We start from the raw sequence: 12,375 nt of genomic DNA, 5'->3' as shown, positions 1-12,375 counted from the left end.
CAAGGGCGGCAGGCATGTGGATAAGGGGTTTCATATAGGTGGAATATGTGATTTAAGTGACGTAGATTTCCATTCACAGAACCTTTCATCCCAAAGTGGTATGCTTCGATTCTAATTCGGGAATCTACCTCCTTCCACCACTATATGGCGTGCGTCAGTCAATTTTCGATCCTCACTAGCATTTATACCCAGAGACTAAAAATAAAATGCAACACCTCCGGTTCAAAGGCGAGTATTCTGATTTTAGTCCAAACCAGAGCACTACAGCTACATGGACTTAGCCGAGAATACAAAAAGAGGCCCGTAATAGTTCTTTCTACCCCAAGCGAACCAATAAGCAGGTATAAGGATGAGGACTGCACCAAGCATGACACAAGCATAGTTCCTATCAAAATGGGTCAGTCAGAATTTTTTTTTTAAAAAAGAAATGTGAGCACGAGGATGCTTACATGTTAGCGGCAGTAATTGGTTTCATTGTGGGCAGAAGCATTGCAACAAATATTAGTGTGAAGACGATGAAGGCAGCGATATTGACAAAGGCTCGAACCGGCCTGTAGACTTGCCATGCCCCATAAACAAGGTTGGACTTCTTCCTGTAGATCATGTGAAACACGATGGGAATGAGTAGACTGATGACCTGTAGGATGACACTGCCACTGGTGATACCATAGAAGGCTGTGACATTCCCGACGTAGATGGCCGCGAGAGCGATTTGAAGGCAGATGATGACGAGCAGAGCGTTTGTAGGAGAGTTGTACTTCGGATGAATTTTGCAAAGGAATTCGCTGAATGGAATGGCTTTGTCACGTGCTTGGGCCATCATAATGCGAGCAACCATCCCCAAGGATTCGACAGTAGTGGCGAAGGCAACGATAGTAAGTGGCAAGGACAATACAATGGCTGCGGCTTTTGATCCTGTATTATTGAGGACAACCTTCGTTGCGCAAGAATCAGTATTGCTGTTTCATATATGTTGGAGAACCAATGCCTAAAGGGGCCTGGCTTACCTGGGCTAGAGGGTTGAGATTGTTGATTGGGGAGGTCAGAAGAGCAATAGGATCTCCCATGGTAAACCCCAAGATGATGCAATAAGGCAGTCCAATCAAGCCAGATAGAGCTGTTCCCCAAGTGATTGCTCGTGAAACATCGGTATGAGGTTTCTTTGTTTCCTCAGCGTAATGAGCGGGGCCATCAATTGTGATGAAAGTGTTGGCTGCTGGGAGCATGCCGATCAAGAAAGCCATCCCTTTATTGTTAAAACCAGTCGAGTCGAGGATAGTGCCGAATACCAGCTTAGCAGTGTTGAACTTCTTTGTTGTAGCCAAAAGAGTAATGCTCAATGCGAAATAGCCGAGAATATGGAATACAAATCCTAGTAAATCAGATTGATTAATGAATGACGACAACATAACACACTAAGTGTTTACTTACCGATGATTGAAAGGTGATGAATGGCACGAGGGACAAAAATATTGATAGATGCCGATACTAGGAGTACAGCAATAAAAACCTGAGCATCCAATTAGTATAATATGCTCCACAAGCACGATATGATCCACTCACCAAGTACGAGTGCCAACTTTGGGCTTCGTAATCCGTGATCGAAATAATGACCATTGATTGGATCGACTGAACAACCGTGTAAATCTGACCGACGCACGCCAATGTAAACCTGCTCATTAACACCCAAGCGGTTAACCATCCCTTGGGAAGAATCATGTTAGCAAATAAAATTTGTGAGTAGATTGGATATACTGTACCACGTGACGTTTGTACTTTTCTGGGGCCAAATTCTTTGCACATCGTTAGTACTGTGGGATACAGGTTGAATTGTGTCCAGTGGCAGAACTTACTACGGCCCAGTGATACTGTCCACCAGCGCTTGGCCAGATGCTATCACAAAGAGAGAAGTCAGTGACCTGGAAATTGAGCAGCCTTTGCCGTGCCCTTATCCAGGGCCTTCGGGCACACGTACCTTGCGAATTCTGCAAATGCGCACGCGATACACGTTGCGCCTGCGGCACATATCAAGTAGCTCCATATCAAAACTGCAGGACCACCGGCAAGGATAACCTGGAAGAGTGAAGCTGTGACAACTTCCCACTAAGGTAACGTCGTTCTCAATTAGTACGGAGACGTATGTTGGTGCTCACGCATTCACTTACACAAGCGTTCGCCGAGAAATACATTGCGAATAGGGTAGTAAAGTTGTAACGAGTGTTCATACGAACACCGTCATCAGATGGGAATCGAGGGTCCACATCTTGCACTTCGCCGCTCATCAGCGCACTCTCTTTGTCTTGCGTATCGCGTCCCCCAGACTTTGTAGACTTGTCATCCATTGCGAGTGAAAACTTGTATCGTGAGACGAGTCGCCGTTGTGAGGACCACTATTCTTCTACAGTGAGAAGGAACGATCCGTAACAAAATCGCTTGTCAATATTTTTTTCTCTATATATCATCCATCATAGAGGTTGATTCGTGATGTGTATCACCGTTGCCGGAGGCCGCAGATCCTATCTCCGAATAACGAATTCATTGATTACCTGTTACGAGATCAGTCGCCTTATCAGCAAGTGGATCTGTAGCACGCACATTATCTTGGCCCATATGGGTTATCGGCTCCGGCACACCGAGAGCTACGCTCTTGTGAAAGTGGGTGAAACTAGGTTAGTGCGGACCCTTGGGGCCGGGGTCCGAGCAACGTAGATTGTCCCGCAATTTGTGCCGCGAATCACTCCGGAAGTTAAGACCGTCTGAGCTTCTTATCTAACCTTTGTTCCATTGTTCCATTTATTACCTGGTTTATCAATATGCTTTTTCTAGGTCTCAAGTCTTTGGCCCTTAGGTATCCAATCAAGTCATTATCAACTTAAGCTTCTGACTTGGTTTTGGTTTCGACATGTCTCATGTTCTACACTCCTCGTTGTCAGTCCGATTAGCCGCCATGCAGCACTTCGTCAATACTTCATGGGTGCTATACGCAGCCCTTTCTCTAGTGGTTGTTATCTACTTGCTGTTGTCGCGAATTCAAGTTGGATCAAAGAGCAAGGTAAATGTCCCGATAGTCATGGCAGACGAGCATTGGTCTGCAAAGAAACGAGCTGCCAAGTTTGTCTCCTCAGCAAGGGAGGTTCTGTGGAAAGGCTACCGAAAGGTGTGTGATCTCTTCCTGCATTTGTCCATCATAGGAGAGTCTAAGATTTGCGAGTATCCCGACAGACCCTGGGCCTACAACAATCCTGAAGGTAATAAGACATTGTTAAAAACAAGTGAATATTTGACCTCAACTGACCCTGATTGAAACCAACAGTAGGCCTCACGGTAGTCATACCCCCAAAATTCGTGGACGCCTTGAAGAGTCATCCCGCGTTGAGTTTCAAAGAGTTCATTGACGAGGTAGGTCTGGTCATTAATCATTGAGTAGGTGTACTTTAATACTAAACCAGGTCCAGGACATGTTGAGCCACTATACGTTTTTCGGTGCTCCTCCTGATTCTGTCATCAACACTATCAAGGGTGGTCTGACACCTTCATTGCGTAGGACTTGTCTATTCTCATCTTCCCCTCGTTACTAACTCAGGTGTCCAGCTGAATATGTGCCCGTCTTGCATAAACTTGCTCAAGAAAATCTCTTCAAATATTTTGGACAACACGACGGTGTGTATTCTACATCCGCGTTCAAAGTTTTACCACTCACAAAGTTATCACAGACTGGGAGCCCTTCAAGCCATATAACAATGTTCTTCAATTAGTTGGGATTCTTGGCGCGCGGGCTTGGCATGGTGAAGAGGCATGCAGGAATCCAGAGTGGGTACGAGTTTCGTTGGCCTATATGCAAAACGTGTTCTCGTGTATCCACAAGCTGAAAACTTATCCGTCGTTTATTCGCGGTTTGGTTTTCCGATTTCTCCCACAGCGTACCGCCATTCTGGAAAGTTTCGCTGAGGCCAAGGCTATGATTGCTACATCGATTCAAGAAAAGCAAGCCAAGGGAGGAGCATTCCTGAGTCAACCAGGGTCGATGTTGGATCTGCTAAGCACAGGGAAACATGAAGCCATGGCTACCGACGCTGACGCGCAGACACTGTACCAATTGATCTTTGTGGCCGTCGGAACAATCACTACCTTTGGAACGATTTGCCAAAACCTTCTGGATTTAGCTGACCACCACGAATACGTGGAGATCCTGAGAGAAGAAGTGCTCGAGGCTGAACGCGATGAGCATGGATATTTTACCAAAGCCGCTCTTACCAACATGAAAAAGTTGGACAGCTTTATGAAGGAGTGTGCCCGTCTTCACGGTCCGACAATGAGTATGAGACCCCCTTCTCCAAAGTCTAAAAATACCATTTGTTGTCTCTAATAAGAATCCAACCTTCCTATCCACATGATTTGCATCTATCATGTCGTTCGATAGCATAGACTGACCCCGACCTCAGGCACTTTCCAGAGACTCGCGACAAGCAATTTGGAACTTCCCGATGGAACATTCATTCCCAAAGGCACATGCCTTGAGGCTCCTGTGTGCTGTGTTCATGGCGATGATAGTGTCCATGAAAATGCCACGGAATTTGATGGTCTTCGTTTCTACCGCACACGATTAATTCCTGGCTCCGAGCATAAAAATCAGTATATCACTCCTTCACTCTCTAGCCTCAACTTTGGCTATGGACGACATGCTTGCCCGGGAAGGTTCTTGGGCGATTGCATCGTCAAGCTCGTATTAGCGGAGATTCTTCTGAATTATGACATTAAACTCCCAGAAGGCCGCCCGCGGGCGAAGAATTTGGAAATTGGAATTATTGTAAGTCCTTCATGTTTGATCCCTTGTGGAAGAGACTGAGCTGAATTGACAATGCAGGTGATGACTGATCCCTCGTCCGAGATTATGCTCAAAAGCAGGGACTGTGCTAAAATAAAGGCATAATCAGGTCCTGTCTCGGGATCTGCAGCAATGGAATGGGCAAAGTATACATCGCTTCAGTGACCAGCTTCACCGTACTTAACTGAAGTTCCAGACTTCTGACCTGGTGAAGGTCGTGGCTTGAAATTATCTGGTGGATTGCATCCAAAAGAAGGTGTGGGAGATCATAGTACGAAAACAGGATGGCGCTATCATAAATGGCGCAGTGCGCAACTCTTTAGCTCACGAGTGTCGTTCGAAATGGTTAAGAAATACAAGTTGCGGGAGGTTCAAACTGTATAAAAGCAATTCACTGGGTATGTTGAGTGTAGCTGACCTATTTCACAGTATTATCTTGGGTATCTTAGTTTCTGCATCTTTCCTTCTATGACAACTTCTATGACAACTTGAACACTAACGATAAAGATCACAAGCTATCTCATTATGGTCGGAATTGGCGTGCCTAACCGTATACCACCGGTCAAAGCCTGCGGACATCTCAAATTGGTTTTAAACAATCCAAAAGATTATCTCGAGGTCCCAGACGTTGGCTCATCGCCCGAAACCTTTTGCCTGTGTGAGGCTGAGCTACTTGGGCCACAGTGATTCAACACCATTACCCCAGGACCATTTCTGCCCCAGGTGCCCTGTGCATCAAGACTTGCCGAGTTCACGTTGTACCGTTAGTGATTATTAGGAAGCCTGAATTCGTTATTGAGGAACATTGGTAATCTGAGCCATCTAGAGGTGATCTCCTGTCCGCTCGTCCATGCCACACTCATGATTACAATGTTCTCATGTACAGTGCACATTCTGTCCCGAACTTTTGTGAACACTATGGGGCCATCTTCTGAAACGATTGCCTTTTGTCCGAACTCCCAGATGTTTGCATGTGAACTCTGAAACTGCTTATAATTCTCTGCTTGCAGTCGAGATATTACTCTGGAAACATCATGACCTTTTTTCTGGCAGGAAACTCCGTAAGAGTCCTGTAAGTAACAGAATGGCCAGACCAGCTGTTGCCACTGATTCTTAGCAGTGATTCTCGGTCTGAAACTCCACATGTTCGCTAGATAATCCGTATAGCGAGAAGGGAAAGGAGTTGAGGTCGACCGGTATGCTGATATCACATTGCATTCAAGCCTATGGAAATTCAAAGCCCGATATTTGTGAAGGCCAGTCGAAGTCGTCGTCAAACATGGAAAGCTTCGTGGCGGTGGTGAGCAAGTCCATATTTTGCTGCCATGCGCTCTCATCTCTTCCACTCCCAGCCTGTTCACTGCAGAATCTTTGCATTTTGGCGGCGTCAATTTCATTTCGCGAGTAACTCCCGTCAAGAGAACTATTCAATGATCCAGACAGGTCAAGTTGGGAAGTGTCCATCATGCCCAAAGAGGATGGTCTATCCAACGTTCTTGCTGCCCTTGGAGAATTCCCCTTGAGAAGCTTGTTAGAAGGACCCATTGTCCTCTGCAGTAAGTCTTTGCATATGTCAACCAAGGAGCTGCTAAAGCTCTCCATAGACGAGAAAGAAGAATGAGATCTTGAGAGACGTCTTATTAGTTTGGCTATAGTCTGGATCTGATAAAAGTCGAAGATGTCTGAGGTTGCTATGATATTTCGAAAAACGAATAACATTGGACGAGGCATGAAGAGGGGCATCACCCTGAGAATAGTTAGCAGGCTTTGTCTCAAGTTCACGATGCAAGAAGTGCTAACCAAGCTAGCGAAGCAACACATTTTTCTAGAAAAGACGGTTGCAACATCACGAATTCCAACATATTGTGAAGTGTTGTAAGACACCGTCGGGCGTTTGTTAGGCACTCATGATAGGCGATGCAGTTGTTACTCCAATTCGTTGTCCTTATCACCGACATCTTCAGGAAGTAATGCACAAAATCGATACAAGTCCAGGTGAATTTGTCGAATCCGTTGACAGAGTCCTTCTTTGGTCGCATCTACCCCTTGAAAATTAGCTCTGATCGTTATACGGAAGTCAAGATTCACGTGCCTGTGCGATGTCGTTTTGGATTTGGATCATTCGCTCATTGACCAAGCTCGGCGTAGGGGAATCTCCGCGCTCGGCCTGCACAGAATCTGGAGACGATGCGTTTCCTTGACTCACCGCATCCAAAACTTGCCCTACCTTATACAGTACTTTCAACACGGCATGAGTAGGTAATTGCGGACTGAGAAAGCTGAGATTCATTTCCATCCCAACGAAAGACTGTGTTTCGCACATGCAGGCAGACAAAGCCTTGTCAAAAATATAGCATTTGACGTAGGTGAGCCGGACTGAAATCATTTCCTCGGAATCAATCCCACACACAGAGGGGTTTCCAGCGATGGCAGTGCAGACTGCACAAGCAGTCGAGTTCAGCTCCCAGCATCTTTTCACCTGGCCTATATCCTGCATAAGCATGGCCTATAATACGCTGTCAGTTGTCTGAGTAAAAAGCAGTCCTAATCGGATTACTCACGCCGCAGAGTAATGCTTGCAATAGAGTCAGATCAGCGCGCGGTAACTTGTCAAGGTGATTGAGTGCTAGCAGAATGCTGTCTCGATAAACAGTTCTCAAGCCTTTCAGGTAGTCGCAGGCTGCCCCCGGGATGCTATTGGCGTTCACGGTTGCTAAATACGTGTACGCCAAATAGTTGACACAGATAATATACTGAAGGCGTGTCTGGTCATGCACAGTGTTCCGGACCAGAGCAAAGGCCATGCGAATGACAGACTGGCGGGATAGGTTTGCGCTAAAATCAAAGAAGAGCGACTCAGTGTCATCATTAGCATCTAGGTATCACAGAGTCAGACGGTTTATCACAGTCACAGAGAGTACACGCACCGTGATTTAGCATCAGGCATATAAACTCCAACGGAGGGTGGAGAGAACTATCGTAGAAATCGGGTTCCTGAGCAAAACTGTTCTCATCTATGTCGAGCTCCGGATGAATCATCATCACCTTCTGAGCTATATGCATTGCCGCGACCAGAGCCTGCTGCTTGCTGGGATCCAAGAGACAGTCATCATAAAGGTCTGGACCAAGATATCTCGGAAGATCGGTGTTCTTGCTCGCATCGACAGACGTCAGATTCAAGGCTGATTGACCAGACGGCAAGCTCGGGTTCAAAGTCGCTGAGGCTGTTGTCTCGGCGGACTCATGACGCCGCTTGCGGCTTTGCCGTGTCATAGAGCTGGATGCACGAGCGGACTTGGAGGGACCAGGGCCATCGCTCCCGTTCTGTGAAGTTTTCGAGCAATCTGCCGGTTTAACTGACTCCTTAAGCGATGGCGCATTAATTTTAAGTCTAGTCTCGAGCACAGGAGAGGATTTCGCTTCAGACGATCCGCTCGCGGGACCGTGGTCTGCTGGTGTCGAAGTCTCTCGCAGGGCAGAGCTCAGTGGCCGAAGACAGCTTTCGAGAGACGACAGTCGTTCCAGGAGTTGATTGATTCTTAACGCCACAAGTTAGCAAGAAGAGCGAGCGCACATTATTTCATGGGTGTTCGAGGGCCGCGCGTACTGTCCGTCCCTGCTGTCATTCGGTGAGACATAGCGAGGACGCTCACGGAGGCAGTCTACCCCTGCAATGCTGCACTGCCTGCATGGACTTTTGCGATCACATTTGACCTGATTCTCGACATTAGTCATTAAGCAAAACAGAGTGTGCACAAGTCGGTCTCTCCATCTCGGACCTTTTTGTAATAGCATTGATCGCACTGTTGTCCTGTTAACAAGCCACATCCAATGCCGTCTAGACTGGGCTTGACCTACAGCGGACGGCAAACGATGGCCTTGTCGCTGCATGACTTTTCACCGTCTGGGATTTGTGCGCACAAAAGAAGCAGGTGACTTCACGGACTGCTAGCAACACGATAGTGAAAGGTTGAGAAATTGAGGGTTCTAGCATGGCTGGACGCGGATGTCGGGAATGCGTCCATCAAGTCAACGGGCTTATCAGTATCTCCGAGAAACAGCGCAGGACCGGGTCCCTCCCCTTGTCAACAATATGCCGCTTATCTGACCCTGCCGCATGGGCATATTTTGACCAGGCGATAGTACCGGCAATGAACCTCAAGCTAGGCTTACTGCTGCTCCATTACTCCCTGATTTATTTTCTTAGCTCGAAACGCGACCGCTAGATGACCTTGTTTCGCCCAACGATAACCTCCAGTGAATGCACAGTAGTCTTCAATTGGAAGACTCGTACTGTTAGCCAAATGCTTCCGTAGATCCTGGACGGTGCACACAATCTGCCATCCCCCTCCTGTGGCGTGGGTCTTTGGGAGCTCAAGATACGGTCTGCATACTATGCTAACTACTTTCAGACAGGATTGTTTTAGTACCACTAGCATGATAGATAAGCTTTTCTATAATGTTAGTGCAATACGATTGTTGATTTCAAGACACGGCCGCGGTCCCTGCTACAGTATCAACTATACACTGTATAATATTCACACAGTGCTTAGTGCAGATGATGTGGATCTCAGCTTGTAATTGGCTAAGTTCTTAGTAGACTATCTACCATACTGAATTGGCGTCCGGGTTACTCCGTACTCTTCGCCTCCTATCGCTACCTTCTTTTATACATAATACTGTCACCCTTATCCGTAGACTAAGCAGCATCGATTAAAGCTAATGACAATTTGTCACATACAAATCTTCCTACTAATAATAATACAATCCTTACTCTAGCACATTCGGACCGATTTTTTTCACCTGCGCGATACTAAGTGTGTACCACAAGATCTTGTTGGTACCACGAGCAAGACCAAAATTCGAGTGTAATTAAGCTCTTTTGAAGCACACCTCCAACCGGGTACTCAATGCTAGTCTGTCAAGGGGATCGCGACTGTTCCGGGTAGGGGATAGTAATTCTTGGTGAAGCTGGTGGAACTCCAGAAATAAACAGAACTTTCGAGGCCATAATCAGGTATCATAGCCCTCGTTTTCTGGGTATCCTTACCCTTGCTGAACTATGTAATAGTGATTAACCCTAGTGGAGGTGTGCGGTCATGGCAGCGATGACACGGGATCACCTCAGTGATCCGTGCATTCACGCACTCTTCACTCTACATGCGGACAGTGACTCATCCAGTAAGAAAGAGAAGACGACGATTTCAGTATGTTTTCTTTCGCATGCCATTCTGCTATCGTCGATCGGTACTTCACCATATTCCACAGTGCATTAGGACCTATGACTACCTGAAGTATCTTGGTACTCGCATCTTTTCACTTTGATTGCTGATTGGTTACTAACTAGATCGGAGCAAGCACTGGTAGGACGCCGATATAGGCTAACTACATTGAGAGAACTGATAAGGGGGCGATGGTTCGCTCCCGGCGATCGGGGCGTAGTCTCCGAACAACCCTACCACGTAGGAAGGAAGGCGACTTTTCTCTTTTCTCCGGAATCACTGTTTACAGTGAACTGGCAGCCAAGAAAAGCATCCAATAACAACATGATGGGGTCAAAAATGGAGCACCAGTCCAACCTGTACCGTGATGCCCCACCGGCGGACTCAATGAGGTCTTCCTTTTGCGAGATTGAGCAATCCTCACACGTGGGAAAATAGGTCCTCAAATTGTAGCATATGTCATAATGAGCGTCTGCATTTCGAATAGTAGGTACATAAGACACCATTGAATCATCAAGCAACCTTTGCAACTCAAACTTCCCTGACGTTGCGCCGCAGATATCCACAGATGAGTTCTCCACAAATCTATTCACATTCATTTCCCGCTCCAAAAGTTTTCCAACATTTGTTTTACAGTTAGGCATTTAATCTCAGGAAATTTAGCATTGAGCTCTCCAGGTATGTAGCAGATCGCCTCATCGGTAGTCCATCTACTAATTATGGACAGGAACCACCGAAACTGCTCTTTAGGAAACATGCCGTAGGAAAGAGCGTGCGAGGGTAGATCCGTTGGCTCAAACCTTTTGAGGCTTTCAATAGAATCATATTGAACCTGAAACTTCGTGCCTGCCAAGGTTGTCAGTTACCACTTCGCTTGGTCATTATTGGGGTAACATACCGGTAACTTCCTCGGCCAGTTTGAGAAACTCATTCCAAGTGACGACATCGCCAGCGAATCGGCTTCGTTCTGGCCACTTCTCAAGATCAAGAAGCGCCACGAGGAAGTTTGCCGCGTCATATGAGTATGTAAGGGTTATGCGGGCATTGCCATCACCCGGGATCGCTGCCACGCGGCTTGGAATGTCAATGCCCATCCACATAGGTTTCAAAAATGTTTTGATATGAGGCATAGCCCAGTAATCAAGGAATGTTCCGTTCTGGAAAGCTGTCCACTCAAGGCCAGACTTCTTCAATTCATCGAATGCGCCAAAATAGTCAACCATGACAGGCAAGTCCTCGATGCTACTGTGACAGGTGTTAGTATATTATCACTACTAGTCGATCAGGTGAAGACTGACTTGGCTAGGTATTCTATGCCAAATGTGCTAGGGATAAATCTCTTGGTGGCACTGGATTTTGAGGCAGCCTTAATCAGGTTGATTTGCGCGACCTTGAGAGCATCACCCTCGTAGGAAACGCAGCTGACGACGGTGTGAATATTGTTCTTTTCAAGAGCCTCGCTTAGGCTTTCAACATCGGAATAGTCGACTTGTATTGCAGGCACTCCAATGTCCGGGGGTGTAGACTGATGCCAGATTTAGCACGGCACACAAATCGGGACAGTTTCTACTACGGATCAAGCTTCAACATACAGATCTAGTGAGAAGGAAAGGGGTGTGACGAGTCTGTGCCTTGAGAGCCTCGACTATTGTACGGCCAACATTGCCGGTACCTCCAGCAACTGCGACGTTGACCATTGTGGCGATCTTGGAATTTCTCTTCACGTAGCAGAAAAGATGGAGGAAGGCGAGGGGAGGATGCTGAGATCTCGTTAATTATGTTTCGAAAGGAGTAAATCCCTATTATATTATATGACAGAAGAGTGGAAACAGTATTTGATTTTCTATAAAAATCTATTGCGGAGTGGACTGACCCGCCCGGGAAGTCGCGATTGCGTCTCCGACATGTTCGGGCTGCGGCTCGCTTATGACGGAGTGGCTCGCAAAGGAGTTATTCCCCGATATATCCAATGCCTTTCAGTGACGAAGTATTCTCCTGACTCTACATACTCTTATCATCCGGAGTGCTTGGCCCTTAAAGCCTTTAATCTGTTACAGCGCATAATTTGACAGCAATCATGGTTATTGTACGGATTTCGGATCCGAGATTCCGGCTGACTTATCTGCCCTTCGTTACAATGACTAAGCCCACCACACGTGGTACTCGGTCATAAACCGCTATATCGGTAATGTATCTGCCGTTAACTAGATCAATGCGAGGGTGGTTAGTGATAATATCAAAGGCACCAAGGTCGAAGTCAGTAGACAGGATTAGGTGACCTTGGGAAACGGGTGAAATGGCTGAAATCAAGTGAAAGATGCCAAGGCT

The 12,375-nt window shown here is 46.7% G+C and overlaps 2 protein-coding genes across 2 annotated transcripts; both read right to left on the bottom strand.

Moving 5' to 3' along the window:
• Positions 1-267: 267 nt before the first annotated feature.
• On the bottom strand, positions 268-1,617 carry UCRPA7_3495 (putative amino acid protein; the record flags this gene model as incomplete). The annotated part of the gene is made up of 5 exons (XM_007916054.1): positions 268-385; positions 450-934; positions 1,008-1,372; positions 1,432-1,510; positions 1,564-1,617. The coding sequence occupies 5 exons, from the start codon at positions 1,615-1,617 to the stop codon at positions 268-270; spliced, it is 1,101 nt and encodes a 366-aa protein (XP_007914245.1).
• A 9,311-nt stretch (positions 1,618-10,928) lies between these two features.
• On the bottom strand, positions 10,929-11,744 carry UCRPA7_3494 (putative -like family protein; the record flags this gene model as incomplete). The annotated part of the gene is made up of 3 exons (XM_007916046.1): positions 10,929-11,292; positions 11,346-11,572; positions 11,640-11,744. The coding sequence occupies 3 exons, from the start codon at positions 11,742-11,744 to the stop codon at positions 10,929-10,931; spliced, it is 696 nt and encodes a 231-aa protein (XP_007914237.1).
• Between the last annotated feature and the right edge of the window lie 631 nt (positions 11,745-12,375).

This window comes from Phaeoacremonium minimum, assembly GCF_000392275.1.
Source record: "Phaeoacremonium minimum UCRPA7 unplaced genomic scaffold PA7_03_scaffold_286, whole genome shotgun sequence".
Classification (NCBI taxonomy): domain Eukaryota; kingdom Fungi; phylum Ascomycota; class Sordariomycetes; order Togniniales; family Togniniaceae; genus Phaeoacremonium; species Phaeoacremonium minimum.
The sequence above is the reverse complement of the archived record's forward strand: the minus strand, read 5'-3'. Positions and strand labels throughout refer to the sequence as shown.